General features: G+C 39.5%; 1 protein-coding gene across 3 annotated transcripts in view; it reads left to right on the top strand.

Annotated features, from left to right (window-relative positions):
• Positions 1-24,207, top strand: part of RABGAP1L (RAB GTPase activating protein 1 like) — a 224,452-nt gene that overhangs the window by 112,182 nt on the left and 88,063 nt on the right. For all 3 annotated transcript variants that reach the window (XR_005629957.1, XM_039730176.1, XM_039730177.1), the window contains exons 14-16: positions 9,323-9,436; positions 19,929-20,003; positions 23,407-23,532. Coding sequence is in view for 2 of the 3 variants with exons in the window: in XM_039730176.1 (XP_039586110.1) it covers positions 9,323-9,436; positions 19,929-20,003; positions 23,407-23,532 (315 nt within the window). In the remaining variant the exon portion in view is untranslated. The remainder of the gene's footprint in view (positions 1-9,322; positions 9,437-19,928; positions 20,004-23,406; positions 23,533-24,207) is intronic.

Below are 24,207 nucleotides of genomic sequence, written 5' to 3' on the forward strand. Positions count from 1 at the left end.
GGACTGTGTAAAGTAAATTTGCATAAAAACCAGGAGTAAAATAGAATGAAGTGTTATGGGCACTGATAGCTGGCCTTACTTAACTTTCCCTTTTAGTACAGCATTAATGGCATCTTCATAATTGCTTCCACATTCTGACTGAGGCAGGCACAAAACCCATGTGCTTGTATTTTTCTCTTTTTCCCTGTCTGTCTGGCCTTCATCTTCTGCCATGCACTGTTTCCTCAGTCTGGAGTGAAGACTTAAAGATCTTCTTGAAAAGTGATTTTGATCTTTTGTGCTCCCAAAGAGCCAGAGTCTTTGGTCTGGTGAGCTGATGTCAGTGTTCAGTGGGGCAAAGGGCTCTCAAGTCAACAAATCCACCAGCTTCTGGATTTCTTATAAAGAGAATTGAGAGGATTGCTCTATAATGGAATCTTAATAGTCCTGGAAGATTAATGGTTGAAAAAACAATGTCCTTCCAAATAATGAAGTTCCTTTTGCAGCAAAGAAAAGGTGAAGGTGGTGTTGTGACAGCAAGTATTAAAGTGAGGTGTCCAGGATACTAAATGATTGCTGAATTACAGAGCTGTTGTCAGGGAGTGGGTCTGGGATGTAGCTGAGTTGGTATGTAAACGTTACAGCCTGACCTGGGTCTTGCTGAAGTGTTTCTGCCTGGATTGTTGGAAGAACTCCACTGTTTAAGAAAATGAGGGACAGGAGTTTCCTTTTTGGAGAAACAAGTCTGTGTACTTCAGTGACTACCAGTTTAAGGAGCTTTCAAAAGACAGTATATTGGCAATTCTTTATCTGCGTACTGCAAGGCATTTCCTCCTTGTTAAAATCAGTGTCACTGCATTGGATAAACTTGCAGCATTTTCTCCTTTTATTGACGTTTTGGTAGCAGTAAGCAATACCAGATGCCAAAGGTAGGGCTAGTAGGGTATAGCTGTGAATTTTATTGGAATTCTTCCTTAGACCCAGCTTGTGAAGGACAAATCTGGAAAATGAGACTTGAACTAGTTACATTGATCATCTTATCTTTTGATGGCAAAACTAGGCTTAATTTCAGAATTTGTAAAAATGTGTTGAAAGAAATCCTGACTAGATAGACATCTGCTTGGTCAGTAATGCTGTTGGAAACTTACCTTCTAAGACCCAAGGGTTTTCTTCTTAAAGATTTGGGTTTTTTTAAAGAATTACTGTATTTTTGGGGTTTTGTACTTCTTGTAGTGAAAATTTCTAGGTACTTGTGAAAAATTATAGTACGTTTTGGAGCACCATAAATTGGGGTAGATAGGTAGAAGCTGAGGATTCAAATACACAACTTTTTACATTTTCTGTGAAGTTTTACATGCATTTTCCACAACTGTCTGATACTGGGGTAGTTAAGTATTGCTTGTCAGAAATAGACCTTAACCTTGCCACTTGCTTCTGGAGTTTATTCTGAGTTGGTGGTAGAGTCAGAAATACTCAAATGTCAAATTGCAGATTGATTACAAGAACATTTTTTCTGATCTTTACAAATACATTTGTGGCTTTACCAGAGGAGACTTAATCAGAAACCTAATCTAAACATCAGCAAACCAGAAGGAACTTGAACAAAATTAATTGCTGCATGGATGAATCTGTTAGTTACCTTTTAATTGTTTGTCAGATTTACAAACTGTCTGTAAAGTAGTGCCTATACACATATAGGTAGAAAATGGTAAAATGATAATGAATAAACTGGGTAATGTGGCATTTACTTGTGCTAATCTATCCTCCAGAGATATCCAGAGAGCCAACCTTATGGAGTGCTAGCCATTAAAAAACAGATCAAATCTCAGACAAAATCCAGTGCTTAAGCAATTGTCTTCAGCAGTTAACAAAAGAATGCTTGATATCCTACCTGCTAAAGATCACATAACCCAAATAAAGCCCCAACATAGTCAAATAGAAATGGAAATACTTTGGGATCTACAAACAGATGTGCCAGCTGTGGCGGAAAAACGTACCCAAACACCATCAGGTGGTGTACAGAGTGCCCAGCTCTTGTGGGAGAGCAGGGAGCTTCCAAGCTGAGTCCTTAGGAGTAACTCTGAATTCATCTCATTCTGTGCCAGTAGTAAAACATCAAGCCTGGTACATTCAGAAGTTGACCTCTTGCCCAGTAGCATAAATAGTGTTTTTCTTTTGTCAACAATGTTCAGAGAGAATATGGCAGAGTAAGGAGAATAAATTATGTATCAGTAGCATAGGAAAGAGAGAGAGTATGTACAGAATGGCAGAGGGGGAAGGAAAACAAAACACAAAGATAGTAAAGGTCACGGATATCTTTTATTTTTCAGAACAACAGAGTTTATGGAGAATTGCTTTGTGTCTGATCTAATTTTGTTGGGATTTTTTAGAGAAAAATGTCATCTCCTCTGTTGCTGATGGATGACTCAATCTTGCTAAGAGCTGAGCTGTTTTTTGTCTCTGTGACTGCTACAGTGTAGAATCCCAGAATGGTTTAGGTTGGGAGAGACCTTAAAGACCTCATTCCACGCCCCTGCCATGGGCAGGGACACCTTCCACTAGACCAGGTTGCTCCAACCTGGCCTTGGACACTTCCAGGGATGGTCCAAACACAGCTTCTCTGTGCCAGGGCCTCCCACCCCTCACAGGGAGGAATTTCTTCCCAATATTCCACCTCACCCTGCCCTGTGTTAGTGTGAAGCCTTCCCCCTTGTCCTGCCACTTCAGTTCCTGATGCAGAGTCTCTCTCCAGTTTCCTTGTGGCCCCTTCAGGTACTGGAAGGTGCTGTGAGGTCTCCATACAACCTCTTCTCCAGGCTGAACAGCCACAACTTTCTCAGCCTTTCTCCATAGGGCAGAAACTCTAGTCCTCTTATCAACTCCGTGGCATTCTCTGGACTTGATCCAACATTCCTTCTTCTTAAGATAATCAACAACACATGACTTTCTTTTTTAGAGCTGCCTACAGAGTAGTATTGACATAAGTATTAGTATTATTCTCAGACTTTCTTTTCCTTCCACAGTTTTTAAGAACCATGGAATTGTCATTCTCTGTCACCCAGGTCTACCTTGTCCAGCATCTTGTAGCTAAAAACTATCATCAGCAGCTTCTCAGAGGGTTAAAAACCTTATGCTGGACAGGTGGTCAATATGTCCTCATAATCCTGCTCCCAATAGTTTTAAGATTAATTTAAGCATTGAGAGAAACTGTCTGCCAGGATGAGAGAAAATGGCATCAAGTTGGGCCAGGGCAGGTTTAATTTAGATATTAGGGAATTTATTTTTTTTCTCTGAAAAGGGGATTAGGCATTGGAGCAGACTGCTGTGAGCAGTGATGGAGTCACCATCCTTGAAAGCATTGAAGAAATGTGTGGATGTGGCACTTGAGGATGTAGTTTAGTGGTGAACACAGCAGTGCTGGGTTGTCAGTTGGGCTCAATGATCTTTCATAAAGGTCTCTTCCAACCTTAATGATCCTCTGGGATTCTGTGAAATACTTTGACAGCCTTCCAAAGTGAGCATCATTTCCCAATTCCTTGGCAGTCATGTGGGTGATAAAACAGTTCCTAACAAGCTCCTGGCTTGTGCAGTCCCACTGGTAATATGTGTAAAAGCAGCAGAGCCCCATCCCACCAGCTTTTTAACAACTAGAGAACAGTCTACTTAGAAATTATAGGTACATTTGCATACCTGGCCTAAAAAGAGACATGTTGTAGATTGTTTCTGAGGATCCTGTCTTGGGAATTCTCAAAATTTGGCTACTACCTGCTCAAACACAGCTTGAGAAGAATGGGGCATAATTTGATAAAACAAGTTTACTTCCTTTGGGCACAGCTATATTAGTAATCCAAAATTATGAGAGAAGAGAGACTTTGATACTAAATTGAGCTCTAGGTGCGACCTGCCAGGGCTGCTGAGATACAAACTATTGATCTGGCCCTGTGGCCAGGAAGCCTTCTGTTCCTTCTGCTTGTGGAAAGCAGTTTTGTCCAAACAGCAATAAATACAGCAGATAATGAGCCAGAAATTACAAAGTTCAGCTGACCAGGGTATTTAGTGAGTTAACCTAAATACTATGTTTACTTCTAGCATATTGATATGTAACTGTTTAAAAAAAAACCTAAGGAATAATCCTCTGGTTTTTTTTCTCAGTTTCTGTTTCTCTGTTAATTAATGTTGTATGCTCTCAGTTGAATAAAAGCTGACGCTGATTGAAAGAAAATCTGTTTATAGACAGGAGCTGAACAACAAGGTATATGTTACAAAAATACTACAGAAGAGCTGAGCATAAGCCAGACATCTTTTATTCAATGTCTTTAGAAGGAAGAGCTGTTGATTTTTTTCTTTCTTTCAAATACTGATTAGCGGAACCTGGGATTTTCTTGGATCACACATTCTACTTGGAGGGTTATAATATGTATGGAAAATGAGGAGAGGAAGAGGAGTGGTGATGTGTATAAGATGTGTTGGCACAATGTGCTGTCAGATTTCACTGAAAGCAGGAATTTGGTAGGACATCAGTAATAACAGAACAGAGCTGCGTGCTGGTTTTGCAGATCATTTCAAACCCAGGCTGACTGACCTCATCACTTTTGTGTATTCTGTATTTTTTGCCTGTTTGTGATTGTGATTTCCCACATGCATGTGTGGGGGACTGCACAGAACCATAGAGAACTTTAAGGAACAAAATAAAAAATACGCCAAAAATCTGTTCCTTTAGCAAACACTTGGCTACTGAAACAATGTCATAATGTCAGTGACATGCATCTGGTGAGTCAGTGTTTAAATGTATGGCTTTTCAGGATTTGGAGGCAGTTTGCTGAGGGTACCTCCAACTCCACATATCAGCAGACGTGTTTCACATCCTGGCTAAACAAGTGGTGAATGTCTGCGTTGGCCTAGGAATTTTTACTTTCTATACAACATGTAGAAAAGTTTCAGTATCTAATCCATAAAAGCATGACACACCAGATTTCCTGGGCGTGATGATTTTGAATGTTGAAAGCCCATTTTGATTTTTTTCCCTTTTTCTTACTCTCCTTGGTACTCTGGATCTAGCTTTTTTTAGCTACTGCTGCCAAATCAGCTCTTTCAGCCTGATGCAGACCTTTAAAATGGGCCAAGCAGGTGAACTTGAACTGAGTCTCCAGCACAGAGAATCCCAAACTGCTTTGTATTGGAAGGGACCTTAAATCTCATCTCCTTCCAACCCCCTGCCATGGGTAGTGATACCTTCTATAGAAAATGTAAATCATAATTCTATGTGAGAACATGAACATGTGATAAAACCCAACTTGAATGAGTTAAAGGTCAGAGATAAGCCTTTGGAAGTGAAATGCAGCATGAAAATTGCCTACTCATATACATAATGGTTATTCTTGACCCCACAGAGTTCTTTTGTTTTGGGTTGTTTTCTTCCTGGGATCTCTGCCTGGTTGTGCACACAAGGAATAGTGCATATCTAATGAGCTGCTTTCTTTTTCTTTCCCCTTGCTGTTTTTGCTTTGTGTAACCCTGTGCCTCACTAGACACCATTCAGATCAGGTTTTGAGCCTGGAGTTATTATTCTCCCATTTGGCATTTCTGCAGGACTCATCACTGCAGCATTTCAGTGCTTCACATGTTAATTGATTTTCATAACACCCCACTGAGATGGGGAATTATTATTAACCAGGGAAATGGAGCACAAGGAGATTGAGGTCAGAAGTGCTGCCCAGTTTGAATGCCAGCTTTGAGACACCTGTTTTCTGGTTTATTATTTATTCAGTAGTCACATTAAACTCTTGAATTCCTTTAATTGCAACTGCAATTCTGCATCTCTCATATGGAGTCAGAAGTTGGAATGCAGGCAGCACAGTAAGGAAAACTCAGCTGAACCCTTTTGACTTCTTTTTCATTAGGGATGTGCCTGTTTTCATGAAAGTAATTTTGGGCAAAAGTGGGGCAAGTATTAAGTCTCAAGAGATTTTTTTTTTCTTAATAATTTCTTCTGGCTGATGCAATGCTTATTCTTAAATTCTTGGAACAAAATAAACAAGGCTCTACCTCCAGGAGTCTCTTCTGCTCCCTAATTGTAATTCATCACCAGAGTGGCTGCACTTGTGACAACAAATGAGTAGAGGATCTTATTGGAGTGTGTGTGAGATGTTCTTAATTAAAAAATTCCTGAAATGAATGCATAAAGATTGCCCTGTATTCCTTTATTGTGATTGCTTATGTACTCCTAATTTTCTTTTAACATTTATTCTTCATAAACAGTTTTCTGTTATCTTCATTTTATTTCTGTGTTGATCTGCCTTCTGGCATCAACTGCCCAATATTCAGCAGCTTCCTGATAGCTGGAAATGGCAGGAGTGTCAAGGAGTCAGCATTGCTCCACTGCAGAAATTCAGCTGTTCTAGAAGAGAGACAACTCAAGGCAGAGCTTGTTCAGCAGCATGGCAGCTGTCATAGCACTGACATATGAAGATAATTCTTCTCCTCAGTAGAATATTTTCTCTGAGTTGACAGGAATTTTAGAAGTAAGATTTTAGAACCCTGAATGCCTTGATAGCCATCTCATGTTAGCTTTTTTTTCCTGATAAACTAACTAAGCATGACTTTCAGAAGAACAGAAATGGTCTGAAAATCTAAATGAAAGTGTCTGTAAACTCATGTTCTTTGTTACTTGAGAGCAATGCTATCTACAAACTCTGCCTGGAAAAAGATAGAAACTTAACTAAAGTATTTTTTATATATTTTAAGAAGTAGTTCTACACTGATCTTCTCTCTAGACTAGTTACTTGGTTTTCTTCTTTATGGGTTTATTCTATTTCAAAGAGAGGCTGTCTTTTGAGAAGGAGTTAATTCTCCAGTCTTTGCATGCAAATCTTATTTTGGGCCCATTTAATTATTTTTACTCTAGATTTTTTTAGACACAGCTTTCATTAACAGGGTTGAATTAAGATTGCTTTAGGCTCCTTTTAATTCAGTAAAAGTTCATGTGCATTTGGGCCTTTACACAAATATTTTTAGCTCTAACTTGGGCATTCTCCTTGTCAAATTCTGTGTGCTCAGTTACACTTTGGCTTTCCCAGTCAAGACAAGAGAAGTACTGGGCAGTCAAGCACAATGTCTCAGCTTGACTGGAAAACCTTGTGTGTGCTGGATGTGGTGATTTTCCTGAAACTTCCCCTGGATCTTCTCAAGTTCATGCTGAAAAATGTCTGTAACAGATTTCTATAATAGATTCTGTAACTTTGCTGGTGCAACTTAAATCCTGTTTCAGGCATTTTCTCACAATTTAACTGCATGGTCAGATGGATTTGGAAGACAGACTGCACTTACCCAGACTCTCTGGTATTTGGAAGCCATGTAAATGAAAATAATCATTAAAGAAGTCTGATTAGAGAACTGCTTGTTATAAATTTTTTTGTTATTAGTCTGTGTTTGTTTGCTTGTGATTTAGACAGTGCAGTTAATTTTGGTTGCTGATGGCTGCACGGTGCTTAGATGTCCTGAGAATAATTATGATAGCACAGTGAAAGCATAAAAATGTGTTTATTTTCTCCAATGGTACCAGTTGCCATAATGAAAACATCACCTTTCTTTTTAACCTTTCCTTTCATAGCATATAAAAATGTGCCTGGCATTTTAGAGGGCAGGAACACCTCTCCTATGAGGAAAGGATGGCTGAGAGAGCCAGGGATGTTCAGCCTGGAGAAGAGAAGGATCCAGGGATGCCTTAGAGCCCCTCCCAGTGCCTGAAGGGGCTCCAAAAGAGCTCAAGAGGTGCTTGGGAAAACGGCCTGGAGTAACAGGACACAGGGAATGGCTTCCCACTGCCAGAGGGCAGGGTTAAATGGGATATTGGGAAGGAATTCTTTTCCTGGCACAGGTTGCCCAGAGAAGCTGTGGCTGCTCCGTCCTTCCAACTCTGGAAGTGTCTAATGCCAGGCTGGACAGGGCTTGGAGCCAGCTGGGCTAGTGGAAGGTGTCCCTGCCCATGGCAGGAGGGTGGAATGGGATGAGCTTTAGGGTCCTTTCCAACCCAAACCATTCTGGGGTTCTGTGGCTCCACAAAATACAGATCATGTTGCTTTCTGGTACTAGAGGTATTAATGTCAAACAAAGGGAAAGCCACAGTTGAGATCACTGAACATAAGAATATTGTAATTGGATAAATTAATGATAGCCAAGATCAGCGAAGCCATTAGCTTTAGGGAGACAGCACGAAGTGATGTCTGAGCTTCTTGCAGCCATTTCTTTAGCTGCCATGGAGGGGATTGCAGAAATGCAGCAGTGGCTGTCATCTCTGGGGTAGGATCATCTCCCCTGGAGTGACTCCTTGGGGTGTTTTAGATCCAAAAGGGAACTGGAACTGAGAAATGCTGCAGACTTCTGGCTAAGCCTACTGGCAGCTGCATTACTGTGTGGCACAGGCTCACTGTGGAGACTTTATGGAATTAGAAAATCACTAAAATTTGGGAGATTACCTTGTTGCTGACTCCAGCAGCTGTAAAGAAGCTTTTTTTATGGAGAATCCTGGTTAACAAGACACAGTCTGAGAGCTTAAAAGCTTTTCTGTAACAGAAATACTCTGTTTTCAAGATAAAAGTTATTTGTAAGGGATTTATATTCCAAGTAACAGGAGAAGGTTTTGTTGGTTTTTCCTTTAGGATTACAAAAGTAATGGAGAAAAGCACCATTTGATATTTGCCAACCTAAAGGTACAGCTCACTGGAACCTGAAGATAATTAACTGTTGTAGTTCCAGCTCTGACATTTTGATACAACTTCCTCATCCACACAGTGGTGTTCTTTAGGTCTGTCTGCAGTGATTCCCACTGTTTTATAGAAATCCTTTATGAGTTTTTAGTTAACACTTTTTATGGTAGATTCATACATACTGCATTTCAAATTAGTAGCTTTAAGCTTGCAAGACAGAGCCTAATTTTATGGGGGTTTTTGGGGTTTTTCTTTTTCTTTTTTTTTTTTTTTTTTTTTTTTTTTTTTTTTTTTTTTGTTTTTGACTGCCGTAACAACACGGTAAGTATATGATCTCTGGTAAAAACTCACCAACAATTAAACCGGTAATTTCCTCAGAGTTCTAAAGCTGAACCTTAAGCCTGCAGGACAGAAAACATGCCATGTTGCTCTTGTTCAACTGTCAAGTTAGAACTGCATAAGAGACTACAAAGGATTTTCATTTTCTTCTCAAAGCATTTTTGGAGAAGTCAGCAAAGCAGTTATCTTATGTATCCATGTTGAGATGTTGAGTACATGTTGAATTTTCTATTATGTTACATTTAATTATACTGTTAATGGGTTAATGTGTCAGGATTTTTCTCCTTGTTTTTTTACAGGATTCTGCTCAGGAGAGTGTCATCAAACGAGATATCCATCGTACATATCCAGCACATGATTATTTTAAGGATACAGAGGGAGATGGGCAGGAATCTCTGTACAAGATCTGTAAGGTACAATCAGTACTCTGAATTTTAAAGCCTGTTCCATATTTTGTGTGACTTTCTTTTGCCCTGCTAACCGTTCTCTGGTCCAAGTTGTTAATCAGTAGGATTTTAAAGCTTTGTTTAGATTGCATGTGGAGAGTGTGGTGTTTCTGCATTGCCTTTTACCGCCTTGCATTTGGTACCTCCTAAGGTGCAGGTGAGAAGAGGCTCAAGCTGGCTTTGTTGAGGTGAGAGGGAGGAGCCTTTTCAGAGGGAGTGGTGTAGCATCTTCTCCTTTGCTCTGAGGTGGAGATTTGCAGAGGAGGAGAAACAGACCCAGAGAGCAAGCTCTGCTGTGAGGTTAAACCAGAATGTCTGTAGATAATTACCTGGAGAACAAGTTTTTGAGCATTCCGCTGCCAGATCACCTCCAATGAAAAACACTCTTAAGTTTTCCAATTTGCACGTGAGAAAGTTGAGGTTCTAAATCAGTAGATTTGTCCATCTGGTACAGACAGATTTCTTTTGTTTGATAGAGATCCAGAAGGTAAATTATTGCAGCCAAGCAGGGACTTTTCTTCCTGGCTGTTGTAGATTTTGCTGTGGTTTTGGCAGTCAGTTTTTGTTTCACTTTTTTTTTTTTCTAAAATGCATTAATTTCATGTAGAATATTCTGTAGAATATTATTTATGTATGTAGAATTCATTCTGTTCCTATAGAATGAATTATTGCCTTGGGCAGAGCATTTCCCTTTTCCCTTCCTCTTCCTTGTTGCTGTTTCTACCTCCTGCTGATTACTAGAAATGATGGAGTTGTCATAGGAAAGAGAAAAAAGTGTTCAGCCTTTGGGGGCATAATGACACATTTTCCAATTCCCCAGATAAATTCTGTGGTGATACAAACTCCTAATCAAATAATAATTTGGATGACTATTAAATATAGCTGCTTAGGTACTGGGATTCAGTATTGTGAGCAATTCACAGTTTCAAAGAAATACAAAATTAGGGAATAAAGAGGGCTTTCAAGCAATGGTAGTGATTTCTTCCTAATCTTGGAGGGCTCTAGAGGGCTACAGGAACTGTGCCAGTCCATGAGAAAAATAACAATACAGGTAATTGTGGGCTTGTCTTTGATACCAGTTAAGTGAACAATGATGAAATAATTAAGTTTTCTAAGAATTAAATGTGAGAAGTATGTTATAATGAAGGCCTGTGAGTTTACTGAAAATAGATCATGACAAGCTAACACAGGATGCCAGAAGTACAGGTTCCATTGGTGAAGGTGTTTTGATTGGAATTCTGTAGTTCCTATAGCCTGCCAAGCTCAGAAAGTATAAATGCTGGACAAGTTAGAGCATGAACAAGATACACATTAAGGAGTTAAAGCCTGGCCAGCAGGCTCCTAAACAAGCACTGGATAAATGGATTTCGGTCAAAGCATTAGGAATATCCCTTGTTCACTCCATGTACTCTGGTAAGTCACCTGGAAGAAACCAGAAGGTCCTTTCTCGTGAAGATATCTTGGTGACACAGAGAAAAGGGGATGGTAAATAATGAGGTGTAAAGGATGTGGAGATGCATGAACCTCCTGTAGGAGCAGTTTGACTTGAGCAACTCAGTGTTTTGCAGCTGCTTTTAGTTACAGTGTCCAGAATTAAAGACCTCTATTCTACCTTGGAAAGAATCCATAATGGTCTGTGAGAATGACGAAAGAATTTGGGAACATTCTTTGAAAAGAAAAAATCCTTTTTCATTAAGGTATCTCTCAGTCTATTTTGTTTAATAAAGAACAAATAAAGGAGTAAATCTGTCTGAACTGGAAGCAACTTAGAGGAATTATCTGTCAGCAGGCAGCTTCAGAGGGGCACAGACCTTTCTGGGTTGTTTCCTTTCTGTAGGAAATGTGAATAATTCTTCATGTTTTCTAAATCTGGGGGCTTTCCTTGCTCTCAAGGCTTCTCCTGCTCCTGCAGAGAAAGTTGCTGTAGCTGTTGCTGTATCAAGGCACCCCCAACCTTGAGAGTAATGTGCTCTGACTCCGTGATTCAGAAGGCTGAACAATTGCTTTATTAAAACTATACTTCATTACATTAATACCATATTATATCTATACTAAAGAGATACTGTACTATATGGTACAAAAGATACTAAAGAAAAAACCATGGCTGTCTGAGACAGTCAGGACACAGCTTTGACCCAATTGGCCAAGGAAACAAAACAATCCTCAGCAGAATCCAATTGACAAATCCCTTTGGGTAAACAGTCTCCTGTGCAAAACAACAGGAGCAGTGAATAGAGATAAGAATTGTTTTCTCTTCTTCTCACTGCCTTCCCCAGGAAAAATCCTTGGAGAGAGAATTATGTCTCTCTCTGTTCAGAGAATGTGAATGCCACAGTTAGTTCTCCTTTCTTGAAGGATCTTGAAACTCAGAAGTGCTGCATCCTTGACAAAGTCAGGCAAAAACTCCAGCAGGCCTGTTTGGATGAACAAGGTGCTCCTGGACAAACTCCAAGACAAAAGGAAGCCTACAGAGGGTGCAAACAAGGGCAGCTAGTCTGGTAGGAATGTAGAGAAATTGTCCAAGCAGACAGGGATCAGGTTTGGGAAACTAAAGCCCTGATAGAATTAAATCTGGCCATGGATGGGAAGGGTGACAAGAAAATATTCCTTGGGTACATCTGTGATAAAACTAAGATTAGAGACAATGTGGGAGAAAATGTTCCTTCCTGTCCAGAAGGAAAGGGCAAACCTGCTTTATTCAAGACATGGACAAGGCTGAGATACTTGATGACTTTATGGCCTCTTTTTTCACTGGCAAGTGCCCCAACATCACTGCTGAGGCCACAGAAGGCAAAGGCAGGGACAGAGAGAATGAAAAACTGCCCAGTGCAGGAGAAGATCAGGTTTAGACAATCCAAGGAGCCTGAAATACCACAGAACCTGGTGAGATGCATCTGTGGCTCTGAGACAACTGGCAGGTGAAGTTGCTAAGCCACTCTCCATCATATTTTAGTTATGGGCGTCCTGTGAAGTTCCCACTGAGTGAACATTGGGAAAATATAACCCCCATTTTTAAAATGCAAGAGAAGGATCCAGAGAGGCCTTAGAGCCCCTCCCAGTGCCTAGAGGGGCTCCAGAATGGCTTCCCACTGCCAGAGGGAAGGTTAGATGGGATATTGGGAAGGAATTCTTCTGGCAGAGGTTGCCCAGAGAAGCTGTGGCTGCTCCATCCCTGCATTCCTGGAAGTGTCTAATGCCAGGCTGGACAGGGCTTGGAGCAAGCTGAGCTAGTGGAAGGTGTCCCTGCCCATGGCAGGAGGGCGGAATGGGATGAGCTTTAGGGTCCTTTCCAACCCAAACCATTCTGAGATTCTGTGATCTTTGATCAGAGACCTCTCTGTGTGTCCATCAAGTTGAGAGCTGTTCTTCCTGTGAAGCATTTTGTGTTTACCTGGAGTTTAATGACCTCTGTCACCCAGCCACTTGTTCTCGATGTTCTGCATAGCAGCTTTGCAGTCACTTTCTAATTCCCTGCTCCAAACAGCTTTGTCTCCTCAGCAGCCTTTGTCACTGTGCTATTTTTATGTGTTCTTCAAGGTTTGTGAATATTTGCAGCACATCTTTCTGCAGGGTTCTGTGAGTGACCTCACCTTCACTCTCTGAGTTAAAACTGAGTTTATTCCTACCTTTGGCTTTCTCTCCTTTAAGCAATTATTTGAGTGAGTAAGGGGATGTTCTATAGCAGCTCAGTTCCCTGAAAAGCCTTTGGGTAGGGCTTGGTGAAGGGTTTATAAAAATCTTGGTAATCATAGTGACTCCCTCATGTGCTCGTTCGTTCAAAGAAGGGTTTGGGAAGCATTGCTTTCCAATCTTTAGCATGGAATTATTAATAAATTTACTGATTACACTGAAGGGTTTATACCTACTTGGCAGTATTGAGATCAGACACAGCTGCTGGGGAGACTTCCAGGCAGTAACTTCTCCTTCATCCTCTCATACTTTTCTTAAATGACTGTGGCTGTGACAGATGTCTCCTTGGGTCTGACTGAACCTTGTATTTATGTTTAATAAACTTTTCTCCAGTATGTGGGTTTTCAAGAAATATTGTTAAAGCCTAATTAATCTGTTTATAAACTTGCCATTCCATTGGGAATAAAAAGTAGTAATCTGTGCTGAAAGTAATAATGTGGCAGCTTTGTATTACTAGAGTAACTTTTACCAGAGGTGCTGGGTACTTATGCCTTTATTCTAGAAAGCAAGAAGTTTGAAGAACGGGATTTTTGAATACGGCTGGGAAGGGTCTGTCCTCAAGTAAGAGGGTAGAAAGCTGAAGAGCATTTTCTTCATTCTCTGCTGAAATGAGAGATGATCTGAGCTGTCAGATAAAAAGGAAAATCATTAAAAGCTCCCTGCCTCATTTTAACAGGTCTGCCAGTTTTTGTTCCAGCTCTTTATCTCCTCTTCAGAACAGTAGGAAACCAGGAAAGATGGGAACTTTTTCTGTTGCAGAACATTTATGTGACAAAGTACCTAAAAATAAACTACAGGACTGACAGTGGTGATAAGGAATGAAAAGAGTTTCAGCTTCTAGACTGGAGATTTCACTTGAGGACACCACTTAAGCTGGATTTTCACAGAGCAAATTTTGGGGAATCTTTGGGAAAACTGCTGCTTCTGCCTGCTTTCTGTTTAAATACTCTGCAAATTCTAGCTGTGTTTGGAGAGCTCACCTCAGTGTTACAATGCATAACTGAGTAGTGCTCAGTGCCTGCTTCCATGCTCTGTCCATACTCACAGCTTGAGGCTCCAGGGAATCAGAGCACCTGGCAGAATTAATCCTCTCAGCTCTCTGCAGCGTGTGCAGTGCAGAATTTAACATGAGATGTGTTTTCCCTAATTTTCTTATTAAAGTAACCCCTATTTAACAAACAGCCACTGTGATTCTAATGGGGAACAGGGAGCATGGTGCAGGAAAATCAATCAGGTGAGCTGGGACTGGGCAGACTGTTTTTGGGAAAATGTTTTTCAGAAAATGGTATAATTACTTCTCAGAGGTTCAGAGTTGGTGTTGGTGTTTGTCAGTAAGCTGAGGCCTTGCAGAAGGATATGAATCATTTGTATCAGGGTCTATTTTGTTACTAAATACTTATCCCTTTGTGGATGAGATTTGTGTTTTTTTCCCCCATCCTGGTCTCACTTGCCTGAAGGTTTTAGGTGCAGGATCAGAGTGGTAGCTGGTTTGCTGTGAGACCAAACACTGTGTTTTAGTTACAGTGTGTGTTTTTTGTACCCACATTAGCAGAGAGAATAACAAACTGCATACCACTGGAGTGGGCTCCATCATGGAGTGGTTTAGTTTTTGTTACTGTATACTGAAATATGGAAACACCTTTGAGCTGCTCTTCTGTAACCAGCAGCTTCTACGCCCATGATAAGCTGTGAATGATGGGTTATGCTTCAGCAGAGCTGCTGCTTAGTGCTGAAAGTCTGATTTTCATAGTTTGTTTTTTTTTTTTTACTTTTTCATTTCCATTTTATTTCATCATGCTTTTTCAGGTAGTCACCTCACTGTGCATACATTCTTCTACATTTTTCAATCCTTAGTATCTCCTTAGATTTACAAATGGGAAGTTTCAGTGTTTGTCTAGGTGTAATTATTTGTCAGAGAGCAGATCTCTTTTATTCCTGGAGAAATCTATTTGCCAATTAGAGGATAAACACAATCAGTGAAAATTATTTTTCACCTATTTTTAGCTTTTTTTTCTTTGCCTCTGGGTTGAAGGAGCAGTGCTAGTAATTATTGTCTTGTTTCATTCAAAGGATTTTTAGTGTTGTCTTCTTCTGATTACATTGTAATAAGGATCCTTCTCTGTGCATCTGTGCTCAGCAGCCCCATTCCTGCACATAGTGAAAGATGCAATGAAATTATGTAGAATTTTCTGCTGAGCCTGTACCAGTGGGAAGGTCAGGCCTGGAATCCTGAAAAATGCTGGGAATGCTCTGTTTGGGGCCTGCCTGGTTGAAGGTGAAGATTTCTTCATTCTCTCAGCTCTCCCGGCCCTGGCAGAGGCACATTGTGTAACAGCCTCTTGCTGTTGTACTCCAGAAGTGAGTAACTAATGTCTAAAAATACAGTTTTCAGTTATACAGAAATTCCTTGTGCAATGTGATACATACTCAGTGCTGCACCCATAGGAATATTATTACTTTCAGACTGTTAGTCTTATAATAAATTCAGGTATGGAGTTTTAAATTCTGCTGTTACTAAAATTATTTCGTGTCTGAAGATGTAATAAAATACCTTGTTGTGAAAACATTAAAATAAAAATATTAAATAATTAGAATATAAATATATGAATAATTTTAATTAATAAGCATATAATTTAATTAATGAGAAAAATAATAAAATACCTTGTTGGGTGAAAAATATGCATCAAAGTATGGGTGTTTTCCTGAGACACTGAGTTTCAGACACCATGGAAGTCCTTTATGTCTCCTAAAGCAGATTTCAGCACAGAGCTACCTCTGTGTTAAACGCTGAGTAGCTTCCCTTGGTCATTTCATAGAGAGGCATAACCTCTCCTCTTCCTTACTTAAATCTGCTGGCACTCACAGACAGAAGTTACAGAAATCCAAACTGAGGTTTGAAATTCAGCCATCTTTCCCTTCACCTTTTAAATGCTACATATGGATTTTTTTTCTATAGAAGATTCTAATCTTGGGATATTTTCCTTTGTTAATTATTTTGGAGAAGAGTTTCTGCCCAGCCCTGGGTTCTTGGTTCACTTTCCCATCATGCAGATGATTCTCAGTCATGGACTTTGAGGAGACTTTGCTTCCAAAGAATTCTCTTTCTAATGATGAGTACTAATAACTCCATAGTAGCTCTTTTCAGAATACAGATAATTATTAAAAAGATGTCTCAATTCTGTGAGATCTTCATTTAGTTAAAAATGAATGAAAATAGGCTTCAAGTCAGAACCTTTATTAAATCCCATTTATGAGACAGAGAATATTTAAAATCTCAGATAACTGGGGAATTGTAATTGGAAGTTCCTCAAGAGCTTAGGAGAACAATAAGTTAAAAACTGTGAGGTGTCACAGGTTGTCATGGGAAAAATCCCATCCTCTTGAAATGATAAAGTTACAATGACTGCAGTGGAAACAGAGGATTTGGTATTTTGCCTTGTTTTTGTATTTCATGTGGAAAATGAAAGTTCCTTAGAAGCATAAAGCTTAAATAGTTAATCTTAGACTGTTAGTTCATGATATGATATTATGGGGGTATCTGTAGGCAGCATCCTTATTTTTGAGGTTATTCTGGTTAATTACATCATATTTCAGCACTAGCAAATCCCATAGGTTGCTTAAAAATAAAACAGTATAATTGGAAATGTGATGTGCATTAAGATTCCAGAGTCTCTTTGCATTGGGTCGATGCAATGAAATCATGTATATTTTAGAGACTTCATTAAAAACTAAACCTTTAGTTGTCAGGATTATGATCTTCTGACTTAAGAACAAAATCTTTCTTTGTTTGATCTAATTCTGATGCAGAACTGAAGTTTGTGTCCAAGTATCTGCAGACAGCTGCTTGTCAAGATTGGATTTTGGGGAAGGACTTTGTGGAAATGAATTTCAAAAAAATTCTTTTTGAAAAACTTTTTAAAAAGTGGATCAAGCAGTTAATTTTTTTCATGGTTTTTGGTTGTTTCAAAGACATTTTAATAATTACATCTTTTTACTGGGGCCTTTTTACATTTTTCTCCTATGTAGGCAGTGTCCACTAAGTAATTTCATATTTTTATTTAAACCTATTATCCAGTACTTGCTGATTTGTAGATCTATGGATCAGCCTTTTCAGAAAAGTTTTAATTTTTTCATCTCTTCTGTTTTAATCAGGCAATTAATGGTTTACCAGTTTACTTTTCCCCTCAAGCTTTTTGGCTGAATACTCTCTGTTCTTAATAAATTTTCGCTAATTTTATTCCTTTTAATTTACGATTTCTTCTGCTGTTCAGTTGGACACAGATCCTTCAACACATCCCCTGTTAGGAATGGTTCCAGCAGGATAACAAACCCTGTCATTCTTCTGTAATAAAGCAAACACAAGGAAAGTTCAGGGGGATTTTCTGCTGGAGCTTAAACACAACTCCCTTACATTGACCATCTATTTTCCAAGCAGAGACTTTGCCTTCCTGCTCTGGACGTGTTTGAAATGGATTTATTATGAGTTCAAATATGTTTAGGAAGTTGATTATGAAAAACTTTGCTGTTCTTCCTTCATATTTTTGTATTTAACTGCAGAGCGAGGATTTTTTTATACCCTTCTTGTTTTCCCCCCTTTGCTGTAACTTCAACTTCTTTCAGAATCTCATAAGAAGTATGTTTTTATTTCTTATAACTTTCTGTACTTTTCAATCTATGTCAGTTTTGGAAGCAGTTTGTTTTCTCCTGTGTGTTGCTTTCTCAATGCTTGTTTTAAAATAACTTGTTTGGATTAATTTATTGCTATTTTCAGCAAATTATTCACTATAATGCTTCTCACAACAGAGAACCCCCAGGCACTGATAATTTGATGTTCATTTTTCAACCTAGATTTTTTGAAGCAAATTAGAAGTGGTTTTTTATAGTATGAGGAAATCATAAATCAAATTTCTCATTTGTGATTCTGCACGTCTGCTTCTAAGTGGAGCTGGCCTATCAAAACCAGGAATAATACATCATTTAGGAAAGCTACAGAGACAAGACATTAGGCATCTACAAACTGATAGATCTGGGCAACAAATAGCTAAAGACTCATGATGGTGATTAACCAGTGGATGATTCTAGTTAATGACATAAAATATTAATTTAAGCATCTAAAGTAATTTCTGTGAATTTAGTACTTAGTAGCTAATTAACTTCTTTATGGAGAGCATTCTTTTTTTTTCCAATTGAATTTTGTAGCTGCCATTGTACACTTCTCAGGTTTGATTTTATGTTTGACTTTTGTGACTGGAGCTGTTTTAAACTGGGAAGCTGGACTGTGATGGTTTATTAAACATTTTTCAATGATTTCTGTGACTTTCTGAATTTTCTTGTCTGCTGAAACTGAGCAATGGGCTGGGATTATTTTCACTCAGCTCTTAACTAATGCCATCTAACAGCTTTCAAAAGAATCGTGAGCAGTACAGACAAAGGGCAGAGGGCTGCAAGTCCCAGGTCAGCTTTTCCCAAAGGAAATGTAAGGCTGAATTGTTCAGAAACAGTGACCTTTAAAGGAGTACTCAGAATATTCTGCGCTTAGAGAAATCCTGTCTTCCAGAGTCATTGCAGAATTCCTCACAAATACTACATTCTCCCCATCAGACTGAAAAGTGGATTGTCTGATCCTTGTGGCTCCTTCCTCCCTTTGCTTTGGTGTTCCCTGGTTGCACCCTCAGTACTTTGCTTTTTCTCTCAGGTTGTCCCTCCCTCTGGTATCAGTCCTGCTGCTCCTACTTAGACTTTCACAAGTTTCCACAAATTCTTAACATCCTCCGACAGCTCTTTAAAAACAGTATCTGTCTTCTCATCTTGAAAAGTAAAGGGGAAGGAAAGGTTAGTTATTTTAGTTTGGGGATTTTTTTAAGAGTAAGAAAAAGCATGTCTGTCATACCGTAGGAAAATGAGTTGTGTTCATTCTTCAGCATAACAAGGGCATGGAAAAACTGTTTGATGAAATCTTCAGGTTAGAGTAGTTCTCAGCAGTTTTCTAACCTTTGGTCCTGTACTTGCATAATGTCAGAACTTGTTTTTCCAAAAACAAACACTGACTTTCCCCACAGCACAAACTACCCTCGTTTTCATGTTATATTTGTTGCATCTGGTAAATTTCTGTCATTAAAAGTTCTGTCATATAAAGGTCTATCATCACTCATCTGAGCTGAATTATCCTTGGTTTAGGTGAAGGGAAATTGCATCCATCTCTTTTTAGGCTGATTGAAAAACAAAAATAATAATTTACAGCTACAGCTTCTGTGGAAGGTTGAGAGTGACCAGTGGGTGATTTTAGAAGAGCCCTGAAAAGTGCTGTAACCACAAAAGTGGTTACAGTTTTACCCCCTAAGTGATTTTAGCCTGAGTAGTGTTTCACAGAGAATCTTGGAATAGCTTTGACTGGAAGAGACCCTAAAGTTCATCCCATTCCATACCTGCCATGGCAGGGACACCTCCCACTGTGCCAGGCTGCTCCAAGTCCCATCCAGCCTGGCCTTGGGCACTGCCAGGGATCCAGGGGCAGCCACAGCTCCTCTGGGCACCCAGTGCCAGGGCCTGCCCACCCTGACAGGGAGGAATTTTGTCCCAATATCCCATCCAACCCTGCCCTGTGTCCACGGGGAACATTCCCTGTGTCCTGTCACTCCAGCTCCTGGTGGAACACATTTCTTCAGCTTCCTTGAAAACCCTGGCAGTGTCCTGCACAGCTCCTTGATGGGAACACAGCTTGGTGATGCCTGTATGCATTTTAAATACAGTTTGATTTTCTTTTTTCTAGGCCTATTCTGTCTATGATGAAGACATTGGCTATTGCCAGGGACAGTCCTTCCTTGCAGCTGTGCTTCTGCTTCATGTGAGTTGATTGCAGAATGAAAGCTTTGGTATTTGAAACAAGGCAGCTGTAAAATGAGTTGTAATGCAGCCATGCTGTTTGATAGATATTTATTGTTATTTATTTGCCTGTATTAATTTTCCTCTTGTTTTTTGGCTGTAGAGATTAATGGCTGCTATCTTCATGAATATAGATTTCCTTTATCTGGGAGAAATAGGTTAAATTCTCAAGTACTTCTGTGTCAAAACCTGAAACCAATTTGTTACATACTAATTTTTTCTTTTAATTTAGTTGTCACCTAAGTGAGTTCCCTTTGTGTTTATGGGGAATTTAACTCCAGGAGGTGTTCTCAGAGCAGTTCATCAAAGCAACTAGTCTCACTCATTTTTGGAAGATTTTTTTTCTCTTAGGGACATTTTGTAATGTCTTCTGAGGAAAAGCTGATTTTTAATCTTGATATTTTAGCCTGTAATTAAAAACTGCACAAACTTTGATTAGTTGCTTCCTTTATAAATACATGGGCATATGTCCAGAGATATAGAAATGAATGCACAGGTTTTATAGGTGTAAGATGCTTTGCATCTGATGTCTCAGTGGCAAAGCAGCAGATTTAAATAGTGTATTTATTAAGGTAAAGCCTATCTGAATTAGCCACCCCAAAGCTCAACCACAATTCTTACTCAAGCTCTTTCCTGCTTTTTCTCTCAGGTTTTAATTAGCAAAATCAGTCAGGATTGAAATACCTTTTGAAGTGTGGTTTCAGACAGCTGCTGGTGTTATGTATGTTACACACACACTTCCCAGGGCATTTGGAACTCAAATTCAGATTAGTTTAAGTTGTAATTCCTAGGGAGAGCTGTGATTCCTTAAAGTCTTGAGAACCATGATACACAGCAGCAGTGTTGCAGAGAAGCTTTACATCTTTTAAGAATAAACCCAGAATAGTCCCATTATTGCAGTCTAACATATACTATACAGCTTATCTAACAGTTATTTTGCAATTAATTTTTTACCCAAAGCAGGACTTTGAGGCTGCTCTGGAAAAATGAGCTATTGTCAATACCAGAGTTGTTTGGAAATGTGTGGGTGTCACATTTTTAACATTTGACTAATACCTCAGCTCCTCTCCCTTAGTGCTGTGCTGTCATTACTACAGAGAATCAACTCTGTTCTTAGTGTGTCTGGAGCTGGAGAAAGTTGGGACTGTTAAAATGGAAATTACACTCATTTTAAAATGTCCTTTATAACTTTTGGTTTCATCAGAGGATATTAAAGTAAAATGCTTAGAGAAGGGAGAAGCAAAGAGTCTCAATGAGCCTATGTGACTGGGGAGCTTCCTAAGATGCTCTCAAATTCCTCTTTTTCTCAAATACTCCAAACAATCTGTATGCTGTGAGCACTTGTAAGACCCTCTCTAACTGTTCTACCTTCACATGGATTTCTAGACCCCTTCCTTTCCCTCTTTTCCCCTGGGACAGGTTATCCTTTCTCTTTAATATAAATGTGTTTCAGGCATGGTTGGGTAGCCTCCATCCTCTGCTTTTGTGATTTTGCTTCTCATCAAATTCTCATCAGGAGTATGCAGGTAACTTCTAATCACAGGCACACAGTGTTGCCAACTCTAATAATTGTACTGTGAGGCTCACAGTATTTGACTTTTTTTTTTCTTGTCTATTTTTCAGAGTCATTGTCTGTGGGGGAAAAAAAAAACCCTAAAATTTCACTTTAAAAAATTACAAATTTCTGGCTTTCGTGATTTCAGAGAAACAATTGCAAAGGGCAAATATCTAAATGCTAAAAATCAGAATGGCAATGCCCAAAATTTGTGTTCTGCTTAAATAAAAAAAAAAAAAGAAAATTTGATTTATGATTTTGATTTCTTGTGGTTGGTAATACTGGAGAGCCTCTGTTCACTGAGAGCAGGAACCTGGGGAGCTCTTTGGCCTAGTCCTGATCTCTGTTCCATCTCCCTGTCCTGGGGAAGAGATGGTTGGCAAAGCACAAGAGTCTGACTGAGCATGTAGGGTAGATGTGCCTGTGCATGAGCACCTGTCACTTCATTAGTAGTAATTGTATTTTATCAAAGCCCCTGAAATTTGCACTCATTGTCTTACAGAGCAGATTCAAGCCTTTTGGTCAGGATCAAATTATTTCCTCCCTTTACTTTGTCTGCAGCTTTTATATGCTGTCAGTGGGAATCATTCCATCCAGATAAAATTGTGATTAAGAGCTTTGAAATTCCTAAGAATTTGTCTTGGGTAAATCAAGGCCAGGCTGATAGGCATCAGCCAATCTGGAAATAGTTTGTGCTAACCACTTTCCTTTATGATGTCTGAAAATGAAAATGAAACTGTCTGCGCATGGCCCTGGAGACAGGCCCTAATCAAGGGCTGAGCATAAGATGAAACCCTGAAGGGAAATATCAAGAGCCTAAAATTCTCTTTGAAGAAAATGCTGAGCTTTTATCTGTAGCTGATATTTGATAAGAAGCTGGCAGTAGGCCAAGTGAGTGAATACACTGAAAGGTCAAGAGTTGTTCTTGATTCTCAGCAATTGTTTTCATTTGTTCCAGTATGGTGCTTCCAAAAGAAAGGACGTTTTGGATGTGATGGAAAGGTTGATTTGGGTTCTGTTTGTGCCTGTCATTACTGTGTTACCTGAAGGCACAGGGGAAGGTGATGTGGGGGTTTTGTGACACAGGGCTTCCCACCAGGTCAGCATTCAGTGGGCTCAAGCCAGCAAATGGAAATGTGGAGTGGCTCACACAATTGTGTTAGTGCCCCCTCCCAAAGCACACTTGGATGAGAAATTTTGGTCAGAATGAAACAGAGATAATGGATGTAGGGCTTCTAAAAAAGTCAGCATGGTAATAGATGGGATTGTGAGAAACCTGACTTCAGAGTTCAATGTCCTAGGGTTTCAGTGAAGGTGGATGAGCATTGTTCTCACTAGAGGTTGGTTGTGCCTTAGTTCTCCTGAATTTTTCCCATTTAACCACGTATCTCTCAGTAGACATCACTGTCATGAGTTGTTACCTTTTTATTTTCTTTTTTTTTTTCTTATTTTTTTATGTGCCTGAGAGGAATTGTGTACTGGTTGTTCTCATACCTGTTTGACAGAAAGAATGCTGCTGACTGTTGTGCTGCTGTAGGAATGTAGACACACATGAACCTGTGATATGATCCCACATTTTCTTCAAAGAAGATCTTACAGAGCCAAATCCAGATGCTCATCAAGGAGCATAGTCCCACTGACATTTCAGTTGGTTAATTCAGCATTCACAGTACTTGGCTGAAAATTCTAATACATCCCTGGTCCTGAATTCATTGTGCACAAGGTGTTGCTTGAAGTGTGTGTGTCTGTGTAAGGCATGTCCAGCCTTAGCTCTGTTATTAACCTTATTTTTGTGTCTTTTTCCAAACAGATGCCAGAGGAGCAGGCATTCTGTGTATTTGTGAAAATAATGTATGACTATGGCTTGAGGGACCTCTACAGAAATAACTTTGAAGATCTCCATTGCAAATTTTTCCAACTGGAGAAGTTAATGCAGGTGGGGCAGAGTAACAAATTATTCTTCAATTTGTTTAATAAATGGAAATACTGGCATGAAGAAGAGATGAATGCTTTGCTTCCAAAAGCCATTGGACAATCAAACCCCCTCTCCTTTTAGAGGTGGGGTAAAGCAAAGTTTAACAGCTGAATTCAAACATCTTGATTCAGATTTGTTTCTAGTTTCTTTTGTCTCTGGTACACCACTTCTGCAGCTAATCCTTGTATCCAAGCAGGTATTTGCCTTTGCTCCCCTCTCTGTTTCTCTTAGAGAGAATATCTCTGTGCTATTGAGGCCAGTGTATCCTTTGGACTGCTTCCATCATTGTCCTACTTTCCATGAATTATGTGGGTGTTAAGAGGTCAGGCAAATCAGGACATCCTGATGCTTATGAAATACCAATCAAGTGTGGACCACTGGGCAGGTTTTATTGTCTCTTCCAGGACTCTGCTCTTTTTTCAGCTGGAATTATTTCATCAAGCAGTTTAACACAACTGAAGGGCTGCAAATGTTATACATTGTTATTGTGACTAATAAGGAATTACTGACAGTTCCTTAAGCCCTGCCCTTCTGTTGGCACCATGAAAAGCTGCTTGCTGAAGTCAACTCTCACAGATAACCATACTGAAACCAAGCAAAACAGACTATTGCTAATTTAGTGGTATTTTTTCAGAT

The sequence above is a fragment of the Passer montanus genome, unplaced genomic scaffold (assembly GCF_014805655.1).
Source record: "Passer montanus isolate IOZ18808 unplaced genomic scaffold, ASM1480565v1 scaffold71, whole genome shotgun sequence".
Taxonomy (NCBI): domain Eukaryota; kingdom Metazoa; phylum Chordata; class Aves; order Passeriformes; family Passeridae; genus Passer; species Passer montanus.